The sequence below is a fragment of the Pseudochaenichthys georgianus genome, chromosome 8, assembly GCF_902827115.2.
Source record: "Pseudochaenichthys georgianus chromosome 8, fPseGeo1.2, whole genome shotgun sequence".
Classification (NCBI taxonomy): domain Eukaryota; kingdom Metazoa; phylum Chordata; class Actinopteri; order Perciformes; family Channichthyidae; genus Pseudochaenichthys; species Pseudochaenichthys georgianus.
The window spans coordinates 15426785-15445979 of NC_047510.2; the positions used below are offsets into that span (position 1 = coordinate 15426785).

General features: G+C 42.3%; 2 protein-coding genes and 1 non-coding gene across 5 annotated transcripts in view; 2 read left to right on the forward strand and 1 right to left on the reverse strand.

Annotated features, from left to right (window-relative positions):
- Positions 1 to 6990, forward strand: part of cacnb1 (calcium channel, voltage-dependent, beta 1 subunit) — a 39649-nt gene extending 32659 nt beyond the window's left edge. For all 3 annotated transcript variants that reach the window (XM_071204000.1, XM_034088704.2, XM_071204001.1), the window contains 4 exons: positions 1972 to 2123; positions 2710 to 2805; positions 3008 to 3193; positions 4771 to 6990. In XM_071204000.1, coding sequence (XP_071060101.1) covers positions 1972 to 2123; positions 2710 to 2805; positions 3008 to 3193; positions 4771 to 5319 — 983 coding nt within the window. In that variant the 3' untranslated portion in view covers positions 5320 to 6990. The remainder of the gene's footprint in view (positions 1 to 1971; positions 2124 to 2709; positions 2806 to 3007; positions 3194 to 4770) is intronic.
- Positions 6991 to 12469: 5479 nt separating this feature from the next.
- arl5c (ADP-ribosylation factor-like 5C) lies at positions 12470 to 17095 on the forward strand. Its single transcript, XM_034090072.2, has 6 exons — positions 12470 to 12675; positions 13375 to 13435; positions 13539 to 13686; positions 13992 to 14075; positions 15099 to 15250; positions 15655 to 17095. The coding sequence occupies exons 1-6, from the start codon at positions 12630 to 12632 to the stop codon at positions 15701 to 15703; spliced, it is 540 nt and encodes a 179-aa protein (XP_033945963.1). The 5' UTR covers positions 12470 to 12629; the 3' UTR covers positions 15704 to 17095.
- Positions 17096 to 18329: 1234 nt separating this feature from the next.
- Positions 18330 to 18401, reverse strand: trnac-gca (transfer RNA cysteine (anticodon GCA)). Its single transcript has one exon. It is a non-coding gene; the product is annotated as a tRNA-Cys (tRNA).
- Positions 18402 to 19195: the final 794 nt, after the last annotated feature.

The following is a 19195-nucleotide window of genomic DNA, read 5'->3' on the forward strand; positions in this document are numbered from 1 at the left end:
TTTTCAATGTCTGTGTTTCATATGTTTACTGCTTTCATTGTGTTTCTTGATAGAAAGGTGGAAATATGGATAGATAGATGGATGGATAGATGGATAGATAGATGGATAGATAGATGGATAGATGGATAGATGGATAGATAGATAGATACATAGATAGATAGATAGATAGATAGATAGATAGATAGATAGATAGATAGATAGATAGATAGATAGATGGATATATAGATAGATAGATAGATAGATAGATAGATAGATAGATAGATAGATAGATAGATAGATAGATAGATAGATAGATGGATAGATAGATAGATAGATAGATAGATAGATAGATAGATAGATACATAGATAGATAGATAGATAGATAGATAGATAGATAGATAGATGGATAGATAGATAGATAGATGGATAGATAGATGGATAGATGGATAGATAGATAGATAGATAGATAGATGGCAAAGTTGGCAAAATCCTTCAAAGAAAGTGTAAATGTTCCCCCCTTTTATACCCCTTTTTGTCTGAGTCTGATCTGGTCTCTCTCTTTCTTCATCCTGTCTTTTCTGCCCATCACCCAATCTTCCTTCCTACTCTCCCACCTCCCATTTTCTTCTTGTTCTTCTACTCTGTATTGATTCAGACGTACTGGGTACGTATGCTCTCCTTGCAACAAAACAACGAAGCCTCTCTCCTTCCTCACTTCCCTTTTCTTCTCACTTTATTCATCATTTGCTCATACATCATTTGTCTGCTCGTCTGCTTGCCTGTCAGTTTCTCTGTTCCTCATACTTCTGTTTGACAGCCTGTAGTCTCTTACAAAAGAAAAAGTATTACAAAACCAAAGCAGGGAGAGATCTGTGGGAGGGCAACAGGGCGGCTGGCAACCGCTCTAAACTGAGCGGGAATGAGCAGAGATGGATGCCGATACTTTCCATACTGCTCTCCCCCTTTTTTTGACCGAGGATAATCCATACTGTCTGTGAGCAATCATACAAGGATAGCCTCTATGAAGGCTGGACCTTGCCTCATGCACTCTTTCTGCTCATGGCAGGGGAACATGTTTCTCTGTGAAGTTAAATCCAAATTTGCAAAAGTCTTTGTTGAGGTAATGAAAACCTTGCCAGCTATTTCTCTATATGAGTTAAAGTTCATGAGTCTTATCACTCGGCTGAGGCCCTGTTTTTTTGCCTCCATCTTGAATTCTTTATGCTTCAGCCCTCTGGAGGCTGCTGCAGTGTGTGCAGCCCCGGCTCTCTGCAGATTGCCTTGCCCCGTTATCTCTCCCTGGCACTGGTTTGGCAGCGCCCACGCCTCAGAGGGGCCGAGGTTTGCCCAGACAGGCGAGGTTTTCCAACTTGTTTTCAGTTTTAGTCTCTCTCCTTACACGTCAACAGGCTGACAAAAACAACACGGGTGGGGGGACTGCGCTCAAAATGCTGAATAACAAGCTCTTATAGGCTGTTGTTGAGGAACAATGAAAACAAAACAGCCAAGCAGTGCAGAGTGGTTCACCTGATCAAATAATTACTGCTGTGCCCATTAGCGCTAACAACAACTAATGTTCCACCTAATTTGTTTTGAGAGGGTGTTTTTTTCTGTTTTATTTACATGGTGAAAAATCACATGGTGAAAAAAAGTGATTACAAGGCATCTCATTCTTCAGTGCCTCCTTCCTTTGAAATAAAGAAAGATCAGAAGAACATACGGTAATGTTGAGAGGTGGCAACAGAATGAGGATGCTGCTCTGTTCCATTTAGCTTTGCATAAATGGAACTTAACTGTGATCCAATCTAATTCATACGCTTGGAAATATTTTTTTTCTAAAATCTTAATCATGCATGATTTAGTACAAACATGTCGGTTATGTACTTTTGGCTGATATACACGGCTACATCTCCTCATAGTTAGCAGAAGATTACACAATTGTTTTGCCTTCTCGCTGAACTTACCTGTGTGTTCTGTGTGCTGGGCCTTCAGCGGAGGTGCAGAGTGAGATCGAGCGTATCTTTGAGCTGGCCCGCACTCTCCAGCTGGTCGCCCTGGATGCGGACACCATTAACCACCCCTCTCAGCTGGCCAAGACCTCCCTGGCTCCCATCATTGTCTATATCAAAATAGCCTCACCTAAGGTATGGCGATAAATTAGTCTTAAATCAAAGCCCTATTTATGTGTTTCATTTGTTAGCATTACCCTTTAAATGTAATTATATTCTGTGTAAAAGTGCTGTAGGAATAAGTCTTTAACCCAGAAATGAGTTTTTGCACTTCTGGTTTCCTCAACTCAAACGCTCTTGTGTTTGGGATTCGCAAATGTTGAAGGTTTGATGTCTAAAAGAAGGTTTGTGTTTAACACAGGCTTAAGAAATGTTAAGATTGTTGTTCTTTTAGATAATATATGTCCATAAATGCCCTTGTGAGTGTTGAAGCTTTAAGGTATCATACAAAAAGGTTTCTAAATTAGGCTACAGAGGCTGTGAGGGTCATCTAACATACTCAAACGGGCAAGGTTATCCACTGTGGTGATCAAGTAAAGTCGTGCAACCTTTTGTAGCTTGTTTATAGTTTTTGGTTATTACATTTACTTGTATTGAAGGAACCAGACCAATACTTTATCTCGCAGCACTATATTTTGTTAGCTGGATTCAATTTGCCTACCTACCCCTACCTATTACATTGCTTTAGTAGATTCTCTGAAGGGGTTTTGTCTCCCTGCAGGTCCTCCAGAGGCTCATCAAATCTAGGGGGAAATCCCAGGCCAAACACCTAAATGTGCAGATGGTGGCAGCAGACAAGTTGGCCCAGTGCCCACCTGTGAGTATGCTTTGTGACCTGAGTAATAAAATAATACTTCCTATAATATAGATAGGAAAGGAATTGCAAAGTGTGGTGTATTTTGGTGCTAGAAGGGGAAGATTTTAGAAGACATTATAGAAACAAAATAATTGAAAAGTGTAAGATAATTATGTTTTTGCCTGTATTGTCTCACCTTAATAGTAATTTTATTTCTGTGCAGGAATTGTTTGACATCATCCTGGACGAGAACCAGCTAGAGGACGCCTGCGAACATCTGGCTGACTACCTGGAGGCGTACTGGAAGGCGACACACCCCCCGAGCAGCAACCCCCCCAACCCTCTGCTGAACCGCACCATGGCCACAGCAGCTCTGGCCTCCTCCCCCGAGCCCGTCTCCAACCTGCAGGTACAGGTGCTCACCTCCCTGCGCAGAAATATGGATCTGTGGCCTGAAATGGACGGTCCTTTAGCCAATGAGAGGAAAGAGGAAGAACATGCTCTCTGAAGTCCAACATAGAGGGCAGGAGGGGGGGGACTCTGGTACCTCAACCACAACCCAGCAGCCTGAAGGAAAAGTGCATTAAAACCCTGTCGATGCTGTATATAGAAACACATACACACTAGAATACCTGACACGTAAATGAGCCAAATTCACACACATGAACAGCTTTAAGAATACCCACAAGAGAGATTACATGTATGTTAGCAGGTCAGCGTTACCTTGCCAACGCTGTTTAAACTGTGAGAGCAAACCACACTGGACTTAAAGAGTAACTCAGCTCTGCCGATGGGGGCCCCTCCATATTGCTGTAATGAAGAGTAAAAGGATATCTGCTGCCCCCCACCCTGCCCTCTTTAGCTCTGTGGCCTCCTCGTCACCACTTTTTCTTCTCTGGGAGGCTGAATCCAGATTGCTGTCTTCCTCCGTGTTGCTATGGTACCGGCCCGAAAACAGCAAGTCATGTCCGCCTCTTCAGACGGAAACGCTTTGTTTCGTTGGAGGCCGTTGCTAACACTGTGTCCACTTTAATCTTTTTATAATCCAAATATTAATTTGGTGTGTCTCTACTTATAAGTTACGACTGGCTGCACATTCATTAATATGAGTTGCACATTGTCATAGATATTTGTGTCACCCGAGCAGCAGAATTTCACCAAATGGCTTAAAACTTGTTTTATATTTAATTCTACCATTTTTATTGATGCTGTCTTAGAAGCGTCAACAAAAAAGTCCAAAATAACATCCAGAAACCGTTTTTTTAATTTACGTGAAATTGTTTCAGTCTTAACATCATGTGCTGCAGAGTTAAATTAATAACTATATAATAGTTATTTCTGCTTTATTTCTGCCATGAGGTCAATCTGCCAGAAGGTGGCACTGATGTCATGTTAGATATTCAGACTGCTTGTTTAATAACTGTGTGTGTGTGTGTGTGTGTGCGTGTGTGTGTGTGCAAAGTGAAAACCAGGAATGTGTGAGTGTGTGATATGAATAGGTTAATGTCAGTCATGAACACTAACGCTTTCACAACCACAGGTCCTTCAGCGGGAACATCACGTTCTGTGTTGAATGCTCTGACTCCTGCTAACTACAGCTGCAACAAATAGTGGATCGATAGAAAAATAAATGCCAAATATTTTTACAACCTAACCTAAACACTTTTGAATGCAACTATGGCAGAAAATGCAGTTTTTCAGCCTCTCTAATAAAGAGTTGTTTTGCTTTTCTATGTTAAATGTTATATTCAATTAGTAGCTCTGGGTTTTGACAAAACAAGACATTTCAAAAATATAACCTTTGACCTTTGAGAAACTGGAAATTGGTTAATAGATACATCCACAAAAATAATTTGCAGTTTAATCTATAATGAAATTAGTTGGTTACAGTCTTAATGCTAAGCCTGCCTACTAACCACTGACAGTTTGGTCTTGCTCTGCTGTTTGTGTCTCTGCATGGTTGCTGTGTGGCATGTCTGGCTGCAGGGGCCGTACCTGGTGCATGGGGAGCAGAAGCGAGACGGGCCCCTGACAGAGTGTGGCGGGAGCGGCACCCTGCAAGACTATCAGACAGACCTGGGAGGAAAGCCTCAGCAGCAGCAGCAACAACAGCAGCAGCAGGCGTACCTGCGCTCTTCTCGGGGCCAGCTACGGGGGGGCAGCGGCCGGGGGCTTTCCCGGCAGGACACCTTCGACTCTGAGACCCAGGGCAGCCGGGACTCCGCCTACACCGAGGCCGGCGACTCCTGCATGGACATTGAGACTGACCCCTATGAAGAGCCCGAGCCCTACCGAGGGGGAGGGGGCAGCCGCCTCCACCTGGCGCAGCATCACGGCAGGCAGGCATCCTGGGAAGACGAAGGTGCCGAACCGGACCAGGAGAACCTGAACCACCCTCCGATGCCGAGCCAGACGCAGCCACACGGACGCGCCAAGCTGAGGGAGCGCTACTGCCAGGAGCCTGTGGACACCGGGGCCAACATGAGCCACAACAAGAACCAGGACGACTGGGGGAGGGACGTCTACATCCGCTGAGCATCACCACACAGAGGGAAGGGAGCTACTGGACAGACTGAGAGATGGGGGAAGGGTGGGGAGGGTTTCAGGTACTGTCTGGGTTGGGGGCCATGCCAGTCAGCCTGACAAATAAATCTGTTTACATCCCAGTGCAATGTAAAGAAAAACAGATGCCATTCATCAACTTCTTGCAATTCAATTTATTTATGTTTAGAAAAAATATATTGTTCTGTTTTTTGTTTCCTTACTGCATGAATATCATGTATTTCTATACTGACAGCACGAGGACAGTAATTGTGAATCTCTGATTGTGATCGATCTCTCCTTCAGTTGTAGAGTGTGACGGCCGGTAGAGCTGTAGTCTGTCCTGTCTGTCCTCTGCAGTCTTAAACAGGGTCTAATGTCAATGTCCCCACGTACAGCACAGTGTCAGGGTTTCTCTTTACCTTAATCTCACTCTGTGCTTTTGGATGTCAGGGTTTCTCCCACACTGAGATTCAGAAGTTACAAGTCCCTCAGCTCCACGTTCTTATCACCCAGACCTTAAAAAAGAAAGTTGATGGAGAAGTTGCCATATTTTAACACAACAATTTATCGATGTTGCTATGTTCATGCTTGATAACAACAAAGAGTACACTCCAAAGATGTTAATTCTTCTTCCCTGACCTGGTTCAGCCACTGCACCCGTCTGTCTGACCTCGTCCTCCCGTTTCTGTTTTCCTTTTCCCTGTGGGTCCCGAGAGCGCCTTCAGGGTTCATTTTCTAACGTGGTGCAAATTCAAAGCAGCACTGCTATTGTAGTTGTGTGAATGAAGTGTCCTGCCTTAGTCACTCGCACCCTGAAACATCCTTATTTCAAGAAATCTCCAATCACAAGTGCCGGAATGTCTTGCCAAGCCATGTCCACCCCTGCCACGGTGGGATGTCTTAACTCTTGTTACTCTCATCCCATGTTTGTGTCTCTTCGTGTCTTGTGGCTTCTCTGCACCGTAGCTCATGCTGTGGCTCCAGCACGTTGCTCATGTCGTTTTCTTTCCTTTGCACCAGCTTTGTCGTCTGTTTTTCAGGGCTAATGGTTATATATATAAAAAAAGTGCTTGTGTGTGTGGTAAATCACTCCTGACTTCCACCCAAACAGCTAGCTTTTCTGATATTAAATACCACTTTCTTCTTACTCTTGATTTCTGACTGAAATAGTGTTGTTTTTTCCTGTGAACATTTGCTTCTTTTTTTTTTTAAATCTTCAGTTCTTGTGAGGTATTGAGATGAGTATCAAGTGGGGTGGGGGGGTAAGACCAACTTTGGTCTTCACTCAGTTATCTATAATGGAGAGTCCATGAATGTCTTTGGTGGGCCGCTTGGGCCCGCCCGTCTTCAGTTGAATAAATAAATATTAAATAATGATCAGTAAATAATGTTATTGTTGCGTTATCGCAATTGTTAAAAATATGAACTAACATGTATCATTGGTGCCTGATTGTAGCTACATTTTGCTTTTTCTGCCTTTCATTTTTAATCTGTGGATAAATTCGTATTTTAATTAAAAATGTAATCAGAAAATGCAATTGTGTCACTTAATTGATACGGTGAGATGTGAAGACACACTTCACAGACGCACAACCTGCATGTGTATGTCAACATGTGTGTTTGAGTGATGTATTTTATGTTAGAGCTTATAGTTAGGGGAAGTCCATTCGATACAATTGATTTATATTGTTTCTCTTCCTCGTAAACTGAAACTACATCTTCCTTATTTCATTCACATCATTATTAAAACCAAAGATGGTAATCAAATCATTCTGTCTGATATAAATCCTAATTTCTCCCTGCTCTTAGAACCAGTCAAAAATGCTTTTATTAACTGCAAAACTGAAACAAAAGCCACATTGTTTGATTCCTGAAGACACACAGAACCTTTAACAGAACATGACAAGAATAGAAAATGCTCTAAGATTGTTGTCACTTTATTGTTTTCACATTGATACACTGAAACTGTTACCTCCTAAGCACTCTGATTGCAGCGATGACACCCGAGAAGTCTTCGGGTCGAGGAGGAAACGCTTTGAGAAAGCCACATAAGTCAAACGTTCTGCCAGTCCAGGAAGTGGTTTTATTTTCTCATGTTCAGTGTTTTTGTCATGTTATCATCTGCAGTGGAGGAAATGTCACAAACACGGACACTGTTTCCATCTGATAACTAACCGTAAGTGTTATTTAACAACATGTGGAGGCTAGAGCCCAGTGTAGAAATACTGTAATATAAGACAGCTCAGTGGAAGAAGTATTTATGTTTTTTCTTCAGTAAAAGTATCAATGTCACACTGTACAAACACTACAAGTAACATGATTTTAGTGAAGAGAATAAAAACACAAGTATTAAAAGTACTCATCATAAAGAATGACCCCTTTTTAAAATGTTTAATAATATATATTATATTATATTATGATGACCTTTCTGAAGAACCAGCACCTTACCGTGGTAGAGAGGTTTGTGTGCCCTGATGAACCTGGGGGCTGTGTTGTCTGGAACCTTGTGTTCCTGGTAGGGTCTCCCATGGCAAATTGGTCTCAGGCAAGGGGCCAGACTAAGATTGGTTCAAAAGACCTCATGAAAGAAACAAGAACAAGAAGTGAGGATACCCGGCCCGGAGGAAGCCCGGGGTCCCCTTCTGGAGCCAGGCCCAGAAGGAGGACTCGTCGGCGAGCGTCTGGTGGCCGGGCTTGCCACGGAGCCCGGCCGGGCCCAGCCCGAAAAGGCAACGTGGGCAACACCTCCGCTTCTCCGTCCCGCGGGCCCACCACCTACGGGAAACATCGATGGGGTCGGGTGCGCTGCCAGAAGGGTGGCAGTGAAAGCGGAGGGTCTCGACGGACCAGACCCGGGCGGCAGAAGCTGGCTTTGGGGACGTGGAACGTCACCTCTCTGGGGGGGAAGGAGCCGGAGCTTGTGCGGGAGGTGGAGCGGTACCAGTTGGATCTGGTTGGGCTCACCTCTACGCACAGCGTCGGCTCTGGAACCTTACTTCTGGATAGGGGTTGGACTCTATTCTTCTCCGGAGTTGCTCAAGGTGTGAGGCGCCGGGCGGGTGTGGGGATACTCACAAGTCCCCGGTTAGGTGCTTCGTTGTTGGAGTTTACCCCAGTGGACGAGAGGGTCGCCTCCCTACGCCTGCGGGTTATGGGGGGGAAAACTCTGACTGTTGTGTGTGCTTATGCACCCAACAGCAGTTCAGAGTATTCGGCCTTCTTGGAGACCCTGGAAAGAGTCCTGTATGGGGCTCCTGAAGGGGACTCCTTAGTCTTGCTGGGAGACTTCAACGCACATGTGGGCAATGATGGAGACACTTGGAGGGACGTGATTGGGAGGAACGGCCCCCCTGATCTGAACCGGAGTGGTGGTTTGTTACTGGACTTCTGTGCTAGTCATGGATTGGCCATAACAAACACCATGTTCGAACATAAGGATGCTCATAAGTGTACGTGGTACCAGAGCACCACGTATCATCGGACCTGAGGCCGTATGTTTTGGACACTCGGGTAAAGAGAGGGGCGGAGTTGTCAACTGATCACCATCTGGTGGTGAGTTGGGTCGAGTGACGGGGGAAGCCTCTGGATAGACCTGGTAAGCCCAAACGTGTAGTTCGGGTGAACTGGGAACGTCTGGAGGAGGCCCAAGTTCAGGAGGCCTTCAACTCACACCTCCGGCGGAGCTTTTCGGGCATTCCTGTGGAGGTTGGGGACATCGAACCAGAGTGGTCGGTGTTCAAAGCCTCTATTGCCGAAGCCGCGGCGGGGAGCTGTGGTCTCAAGGTCCTAGGTGCCTCAAGGGGCGGTAACCCTCGAACCTCCTGGTGGACACCGGTGGTCAGGGAAGCCGTCCGACTGAAGAAGGAGGCCTTCAGGGATTTGTTATCCCGGGGGACTCCCGAGGCAGTTGCAAGGTACCGACAGGCCCGAAGGGCAGCAGCCTCATCCGTGGCCGAGGCAAAGCAGCGGGTGTGGGAGAAGTTTGGAGAAGACATGGAGAAGGACTTTCGGGCGGCACCAAAGTTGTTCTGGAAAACTGTCCGACACCTCAGGAGGGGGAAGCAGGGAACCATCCAAGCTGTGTGTACAGTAAGGATGGGACGTTGTTGACCTCAACTGATGGAGTGTTGGGACGTTGGAAGGAACACTTTGAGGAACTCCTGAACCCGACAACTCCGCCCTCTATGTTAGAGGCAGAGCTGGAGTATGACGGGGGATCAACACCAATCTCCCGGGGGGAGGTCACTGAGGTCGTCAAACAACTCCACAGTGGCAAAGCCCCGGGGGTGGATGAGATCCGCCCGGACTGTCATGGTTGACACGTCTCATCAACGTTGCGTGGAAGTCGGAAACAGTACCGAAGGAGTGGCAGACCGGGGTGGTGGTCCCCCTTTTCAAAAAGGGGGATCAGAGGGTGTGTCCCAATTACAGAGGCATCACACTACTCAGCCTCCCCGGGAAAGTTTACTCCAAGGTACTTGAAAGGAGGGTCAGGCCGATTGTCGAACCTCAGATTGAAGAGGAACAATGCGGATTCCGTCCTGGTCGTGGAACGACGGATCAGCTTTTTACTCTCGCAAGGATCCTGGAGGGGGCCTGGGAGTACGCTTATCCGGTCTACATGTGTTTTGTAGACTTGGAGAAGGCGTATGACCGGGTTCCCAGGGAGTTACTGTGGGAGGTGCTGCGGGAGTATGGGGTGAGGGGGTCTCTACTCAGGGCCATCCAATCTCTGTACTCCCAAAGCGAGAGCTGTGTCCGGGTCCTCGGCAGTAAGTCGGACCCATTTCCGGTGAGGGTTGGCCTCCGCCAGGGCTGCGCTTTGTCACCAATCCTGTTTGTAATATACATGGATCGGATTTCGAGGCGTAGTCGTGGGGGGGGGGTCTGCAGTTCGGTGGACTAAGGATTGCACCACTGCTTTTTGCAGATGATGTGGTTCTAATGGCTTCATCGGTCTGCGACCTTCAGCACTCACTGGATCGGTTCGCAACCGAGTGTGAAGCGGCTGGGATGAGGATCAGCACCTCCAAATCTGAGGCCATGGTTCTCAGCAGGAAACCGATGGACTGTCCACTCCAAGTAGGGAATGAGTCCTTACCCCAAGTGAAGGAGTTCAAGTATCTCGGGGTCTTGTTCTCGAGTGAGGGAACAATGGAGCGTGAGATGGGCCGGAGAATCGGAGCAGCGGGAGCGGTATTGCAGTCGCTTTACCGCACCGTTGTGACGAAAAGGGAGCTGAGCCAGAAGGCAAAGCTCTCTGTCTACCAGGCCATTTTCGTTCCTACCCTCACCTATGGTCATGAAGGATGGGTCATGACCGAAAGAACGAGATCGCGGATACAAGCGGCCGAGATGGGTTTCCTCCGCCGGGTGGCTGGTGTCTCCCTTAGAGATAAGGTGAGAAGTTCGGTCATCAGGGAGGGACTCAGAGTTGAGCCGCTCCTCCTTCGCGTCGAAAGAAGCCAGTTGAGGTGGTTCGGGCACCTAGTTAGGATGCCACCTGGGCGCCTCCCTAGGGAGGTGTTCCAGGCACGTCCAGCTGGGAAGAGACCAAGGGGTAGACCTAGGACCAGGTGGAGGGATTATATCTCTTCGCTGGCCTGGGAGCGCCTTGGGATCCCCCAGTCAGAGCTGGTTGATGTCGCCAGGGAAAAGAAAGTTTGGGGCTCTCTGCTGGAACTGCTACCCCCGCGACCCGACCACGGATAAGCGGGAGAAGATGGATGGATGGATATTATGATCTCATATAGTATAAAATGTTCCATGTTTCTTCTGAAATATGATGAAGTAGGAGTATAAAGAAGCTTAAATTGAAATAGTTAAGTACAGTGGAGTTGCTTTCAAGTGTCATACTCATGAGCAAATACAAATGTTCATTCAGTATTTATTTAGTATTGTTGTTTTTCGACAGAGTCGCACACTCACAGTAACTCTTTGTGAACATGTCTAACAAATACATTAAACCAAAAAATAACAATATAAATGTAACAATAAAAATCAAAATGTATCAACTAAGAGGAAATAAACCAAAAACTAAAATGTTATTGTAATAGATTGTGTTTAAAATGTGAGTTAACCTCTTAGGCAGATAAGGAACTGTACAAGTTGAATGTCCTCACTGAACAAAAAGGTATTCTGGGAATGTTTGGTATTTCATTTAAAGAAATGAAATGGCCAAACCACACACAAACACTTTAAGTTGTACTGGCTATTACAATGTTTGGTATATTATTTTAGAGTGCAGTAGCTTAGTACTTGGAAAACACCTTCCCGAATGTTGGAAATCACGGGGATTTTCTTTAAACACCCAGTTTTGCTTTCTGTTGCTTCATAATACAGACAGAGGAAGGAACCTATAGTTTTCCTTCAACTCCATATATGGACAGTCCATGTGTGTCATTAGTTGCGTCATCAGTCCACTCCTGTCGTCGGTGTCTATGTTGCCTTCACGTGTTCCTGAATAAACTCTTACTTATGAGATACAATGGTAAAGTAGAATTTTTTATACATTTTCTTTGAGTTTAAAAATATGAAACACCGGAAAGGCTATTATTCAAATAAACCTGTAGGACTTTATCTACTGTATGGATGTTGTTGGAAAAAAACGTGTTTTAAATGTTCAGTAGCTACGAACCGGTGACCCTGTGATACTGTTGAAGAGACTTTAGAAACATATTTTTAATTCTAAACTGATAATAATTTACACCTACAGCCTATTTAATGGTTTAAAATTATGTTGAGCTGTCATTTGTATGTCACGCCTTCAATCTAAGTGAGTCAAAAAAGAAACAACCACGCTATTAAATATAAAATAATATGTATTTATTTTTATTTTCAACATCCATATACGACGTCTACATTAATTGATCGTCTTATTTGATCATATAAAATATAATTACATAATTTCATAGGCTGACCAACTGGTGTAACCTTTATTTTTAACCGAAATGTTGTATTGTTTCAATCCAGATGTAGTGCTTTATTTACTCAATCAGCTTTGGCTAGGTATAGCCTACAAAATAATCCAGTTGTAATGTAAAGCCAATAATATTTGTGGTAATTCAGACATTTCCAACGGCACATGAACGCACCATTACTATGCCTTTCGTCCGTGAGTCACATTTTTAAGAGGGTTTCTAGGCGCCACCCACTCACGCAATGGAGCAGAAGAAAGCGATATCACATAAAGGAATTCAGGTTAGTTTGCTAGTCAGCAGTTTACACTGAAGTGTGTCTCCATCAGGTCGGATTTACTGGATCTTATTGTGTTCGTTGCTCACATCTCACACTTGTTGAATATGGGATTTATTCTGACCAAGATGCTGTCTGTCTTCGGTGACACAGGTAAGATAAAGTTCATTTCAAACGATATTTGGTGTCAAGTGTTGCTACTTTTAAAACGCTCTCCAATTGTTTAAGTATAGCATATCCTGAAATAATATGTTGAAAATTGACTAAATAACTATTGTTTTCATGTTGCCAATCACAATAACACAATCATTGGTGGAAAGTCAGTACAGTACCGATACCTTTTAATATACATGATTCAACTCTTAATTATGATGATATGTTTTTATAGAAAAAGCTAGCTTTGAGTCTATAAGGTAATTAAAATAAGCTACACTTTTACGGGTTGCAACATAACAGAGATATATATTAATACGATATTCATTTTCATAATTCATAATCCTATCCAATTTATTTAGGCCAAAATAAAAGATGTCGTTCAGCACTGGTCACTGGTTAACGTGTCTTCTCTTGTATCACTAAACATATGAATGTTCTTTTATTCAGAGTGACTTACAGTAACAATAACTCTGTCAGCAGTTGATACACAGCACATACCTGGTATTGTTGCCATGCAGTGATGCAACAACTTTACTTTGAATAACAGACGTCTGTCTGTCCTTTATCTTATCTGTGTGTACTTTTGTTCTTGTTTTGCTCTGAAATGAATTATGCAACTCAAGATTAGAAGTGTGTTCTAATGAGAATAAAAACATGTTTGCACTGGGTAAATGTAATCTACTTTTCTTCCCCCAGAGCACAAAGTAATCATTGTGGGTTTGGACAATGCTGGGAAGACAACCATCCTTTATCAGTTGTAAGTGATTTAGCACCATTTTCCGACTTAAATAGTGTCATATAACCACAATATCTGCTGAATATCTGTATTTATAATGTGGTTTTTTTCTCTGCACAAACAGTCTGACAAAAGAAGCTGTGCACACAGCACCAACCATCGGTAGCAATGTTGAGGAGATCACTGTACGTAAAACACACTTCTTGGTCTGGGATATCGGAGGACAGGACAACCTTCGAGCCAGCTGGTACTCGTACTACGGCAACACAGAGGTACGGATCACTTCCTGTCTACAGCAGCACAGATAAAGGCTTAAATAAATAATGAGAATATTTAAAACCAGTCAACAACATAACACAATATACATAAACGTTCTCCTGCAATGTAGAACACAATAATAAAAAACATTTGTCAGAGTACAGAAAAAGTTACTTATCACCATTACATAATCACCTATAATATATTACATATGTCTGCAGAAGGTTTCTTGTTCCTCCCTCCTGATAATACAAGCTCTGATAATATGAGGTTTATGTGACTGTGTTGCTTAAATCTGATTTAATAACTTCTCTTTCAGATTGTCATTCTGGTTGTGGACAGCACCGACCGTGAACGTCTCACGCTCACCAAAGAGGAACTGCACCAAATGCTTGCACATGAGGTACAAATCAAGCTGTGTTGACAGATGTTTGTTATTTCATGAGTAACAATCATTATGGTCCGGATGTTACCACAAATCAGTCTTTACATTAGATCAGATTACAGCAGTACAGAGGTACTTTGGTTCTGCATTCAACATGTTAACTAGTACAACAAGTCTTGACATCATATTCTATGTTGTAAAGTACTACTTATGCAGAATGGCTATTAGAGTCCGGATAATGTATGTTACTGGATTGGATAATATGGATGCATTTTAATGTTCTCATTTTTATTTAAGGTTTTATTTCTTTTATTGTCATTTTCTTTTTAGTTTGTTATTTTTGTTCCTTGATGCCTAGATTTTTTCCTTTATTAATTTAGTCAGATATATATTTTTTTTAATGATGTGTTCAATGATATTCTAATTTAAAACAAAGGTTGAATGAAATGTGGGTCGAATTTAAATTAGTTTACATGCGGCTTGTGAATTTCCAACCACTGATGATCACATGTTATCTTATCTTACTTCATGTATACTATAATACTACGTCCTAATGAATTTTTGTATTACTTATTTGCATTGACAATCTCAATCCACAAGGAAACTTAGACAATCAATTTGATGTGACAGAGCAGGAAATGCAGTTAATTATCATAAAGCAGAAAGGAGCAGGAACTTAAAGAACTCATATACAAGTACCTCAAATTGTACTGAAGTACATTCCGTGACAGCAACAGGGTTAATACTTGACGTAAAACCCTTTTGTTATTCTGTCCAGATGTCAGAGATACCCACCTGCTTTTAGAGTAACTAATTGCGCAATAGGTAACAAAGCCGCTACACAACGTGACGAGGAAGTTTCGGCTCAGACTTTGTGAGTCAGCGACAGCGTGTTGACACGTGTCTGAATTTTCCGCTGAGGTTCTCTGTTCTCAAAAGTTGACGTTGGGTCATATTTGGAATTTCCATTGGAAACACTTCAGCTCTTTAGATACAAATACAGAAAGCAACATTGGTAACCCCTCTGCTCTTTTTGTGTAGGAACTACAGAACGCAGCTCTTCTTATTTTGGCCAACAAACAGGATGTGAAGGGCTCGATGACGACAACAGAGATCTCGCAGTGCCTCACACTCGACTCCATCTCTTCACACCCCTGGCATGTTCAAGCCTGCTGCGCCCTCACAGGGGAAGGGTGAGTCTGCCTAACGTACCTCGCACTTTCTCCTCCTTTCTGCTTTCATTGTTCCCGGAAATGCTTTTGTCAGGAAGAATAACCCATTGGAATGTAACTTTTCAAGAACACAGAATAATAAGACAATAAGACATCGGTATACACTTCAAATAAAAATACATCTTGTACAAATGTATAAATATTGAAATAAATGTAGAAGTTGCAGAGAAAAAAACAGTTAAGAAAATAAACACAGCAGAAAAAAGTGAATTGTATATCAATTGTTTACAGATAGATTATTTCAAACATAAAAAAGCTTGCTTAGCTAGAGTTAGTCTGAACAACAACATGTGTTTAGAAACATTTCAGCTGTGTTAAATATTTCCGTCACTCAAAATGCTTTCTTTCTCTCCGTTCTCTCGCAGTCTACCAGCCAGTCTGGACTGGATGAAGTCTCGGGTTGTTGCAAACTAGAAGAACGCACTCCAATGGATGAAACGTCCTCAATCTGAGCCAACATAGAAAGGCCCTGCAGAGGCCTCAGTATCTGTATATTGACTGTTTTTGGGGCAAAGTCCTCTGAACACGGCATCTGTGATAGAGCCTGCTGCGCCGCGCCTCACCTTTACAACCAAGGCTTCAGGGTGGAGGAGCAAAGGAGAACCCTGGGTGATCCTAGAGTCGGTTAATGTTCACCGTTATCTATAAATGTGTACTGTTTTTGTTCTGTTAAAGAAGTGCTTGGATATATTTTAATATCCATATTGAGGCAATAAAAGGCAGATTTATTTATGGAACACATTTAAGACAAAGCAATTCAAAGTGCTTTACATAACATTTCTCAGCATTAAGACAAAGTGCATAAGAAACATACCACAAAATGCATTTCAATACAATTAAAAGCCTTCATTAAAGGGCCAAGAGGATACAAAATAAAACAACCTAAAAACAGGAACAGAATACAACTGTAAATGTAACGGTGCAGTGTGAATCACATTGAACAGAAGGCAGCGAAACACAACACAGTCTCCAGGCTTGATCTAAAGACCTCAGGGTTAAAGCGGTCCCAAATGTTTGGTCCATAAATCTTCATTGCTGAACTCCAAGTTGTTCTCAGTTGTGGTGACGTAGATGAGAACAACGGGAGTGTTAATGTGCATGTCCTAAACAAGGGACCCACATAGAGAGGCTCCCTGACCAGATAGATCACATTTCTCGTTTCTGTCACAATGGGCTTCTTTCATTTCACTGTGGTTATTTTTAAAAGTATAATCATTAAAGTATCAATAATGTATTCATTACTGGAACTAAACAAGTTTTACCAAATATGTGACAACCTACACAGAGGTTGTAGTCCGGTTTATCCCATACTTTAATGTTATCAAGCTAATCCAGTGCCCTTTTATTCCTCTCGTGCCAACACATTAAGCCTTAAGTGAGACAACCATGATCTCATCTTGACCTTTGATTCTCGTCACCAATTACTTTCTCTTTTAGTTAACATGAACTACTCCTTTTTCAACCTAAATAGTACCTACACTAGTTACATAACAGCTGCCTAGTATTACGTTGCACACAATAACTGTGGTGAAACTTTACAGCACATACCGTGCCTCCTGTGGCCAAAGAAAGCCTGCAATATTAGGATACAAGTCTGCCCCTAATGTATACATTGTTATCAAACGCCATTGAACAACAGAAGTATTTTGTTAGACGTAAACATGTTTAGTAAATTATTTTAAGAAAACAAAGCTCTTGAACTGTATATTACAAATGAGCTGGCTGCTAAGTACTATGAGTCGTTTTTTTAAAGTATGTATACTGTACTGTGTAATTGCCTTTTTTGAATAAATAGTATTACAAATATGCAGTGGATGTGTTTTCTATCTTGCAGCTGTCATACTAGACTATGGTCTACTGTAGCATATAAGCTCTATTATATATATCCTTTATTTAACCAGGTACAAAGCCTCATTGAGATAAAAATCTCTTTTTCAAGAGCGACCTGGATAAGAAGGGCAGGATGAACAGATAAAACACAGACAATACAGGCAGACGACTACAGTGGTCGTAAAACACAAATTAAATGGCACATTAGCCAGTCGATATGCAAATAAAAGAAACTATTAACTGGCAAAATGTAAAACAACTTCAATTATGGGATATACGAAATCACATCGACCAAAGGATTCTTGTTCTCTGTTCTCTGTCCTTTCAGCTCCTTCTGTATATTATTCCATGCAGAAGGGGCAACATATTTAAAAGCTTTTTTTACCCAGTTCTGTTCTCACTTTAGGAACCAACATCTGAATAAAATCTTGGGAGCGCAGGCCATATAGACTTTGTTTTTTACACATATATATGCAAATATAAGAGGGAACCAGCCCAAGCAGAGATTGATATAAAACCCAACAAATGGGAAAGTCTGCGTGCAGACAAAGATGGCCAATTAGCAGCAGCATACAAAGTGCAGTGGTGTACACCGTACACGATATCCACACATCCAGTAACAAAATGCAATGCACAATGGTACACAATATCCAAGCTCTTTAGGCACTGGTCAGAGGCTTTCATGTAAAGCAGATCACCATCATCCAAAACCGGTAAAAATGTTGCAGAGATCAAATATTTCCTTGTCTGAAAGGAGAAACAGGATCTTTCTCTGTTAAAGAAACATCATTTATTTTTTTGCTTTGAAACAACATTTTCAGTGTGTGACTTGAAAGATAAGTTCTGATCAATAATAAAATATTTGTATGCAGTGACTCTTTCAATGTCAGTCCCTTGAGCAGTACAAATCTTGGGGAGAATAGAAGTTAACTTTATGCCATTTGAGAATATCATGAGTTTGGATTTGTCTGCATTTAATACTAACTTGAGTTGAGATAAATGGGATTGAATAACATCAAAGGCAGACTGGAGGAAATCAAGACTTTGCTCTATAGAAGAGGATGAACAATAAATAACAGTATCATCTGCATATTATTTTTGTTTGTGCTACACAACTATAGGTAATCTTAAATAATGAATAATTAGTCTTTAAGAAATGGTAGCCTTTTTTCTCTCGAAGGTAGATGAGGAGAAAAAAAATTGATAAAAGAGGGGGCATCCGGATTTGAACCGGGGACCTCTTGATCTGCAGTCAAATGCTCTACCACTGAGCTATACCCCCTTGTGCTCAATTGACGTGGTGTGTTCGTTATTTAAACACTATTGACATATATATATGACTCCGCATAAATCGTGATCGTTCATATTATGTTTACTTTCACGAACTGATTTGTATTGACATTCGTGTCGTAGTCTTTAAATTGTATTTGTTAAAGGTACAAACGTGTCTGACCTACAGTCTATGGTTTGACCACGTGGGGGAGAACTGAGCCTATATTTGTGGCGATGTTCCGAAATGCTGACTTCTTGTCGGAGATCAAATAATCCACCAAATTGAACGACAAATACGTCGTTTGGTATGTAGCCTATGGAGGACAAAGCACAATAGAAGTGTTTCCTGCTCAGACGCCATCGGAATGACGTATTTGACTGTCCCGTCCACAACGTAATAATTTCACAGAAAACAATAAATACCTTTTAATGAGACAACGCTATGATTAAGGTTTAGTTAGGTTGAGAAACTAAATGGACTTGGTTATGCTTAGTTACAGATCATATTTCGGGTTAAATAGGTATTTAGGAAGGGTAAACAGTGGATTGAGTAAATTATGACACCTTGAGTAATTCAGATTTTTCGTTTGAATTTACAATTAGGCCTAGTCTTAATAGTCAAGATATAGGGTATAACCTACATGATGTTCTAAACATGAACAACATTTGCAACTAAAAGTGTGATAGCTCGGTAGCCTACAAAACAACTTGTTGACTAAGAAAGTGGTCAAAACCAATCTAGCGTATCCTACATGTTGACACAAAATAATCAAAGGCTAACTAACCATTCAAACTAGTGCTGTC

Bases quoted from the DNA above. Each gene is read 5' to 3' on its own strand.
- arl5c (XM_034090072.2), top strand. From the start codon at position 12,630: ATGGGATTTATTCTGACCAAGATGCTGTCTGTCTTCGGTGACACAG. The intron at 12,676-13,374 runs GTAAGATAAAGT...TTCTTCCCCCAG, and splicing joins GTCTGTCTTCGGTGACACAG to AGCACAAAGTAATCATTGTG. The intron at 13,436-13,538 runs GTAAGTGATTTA...CTGCACAAACAG, and splicing joins ACAACCATCCTTTATCAGTT to TCTGACAAAAGAAGCTGTGC.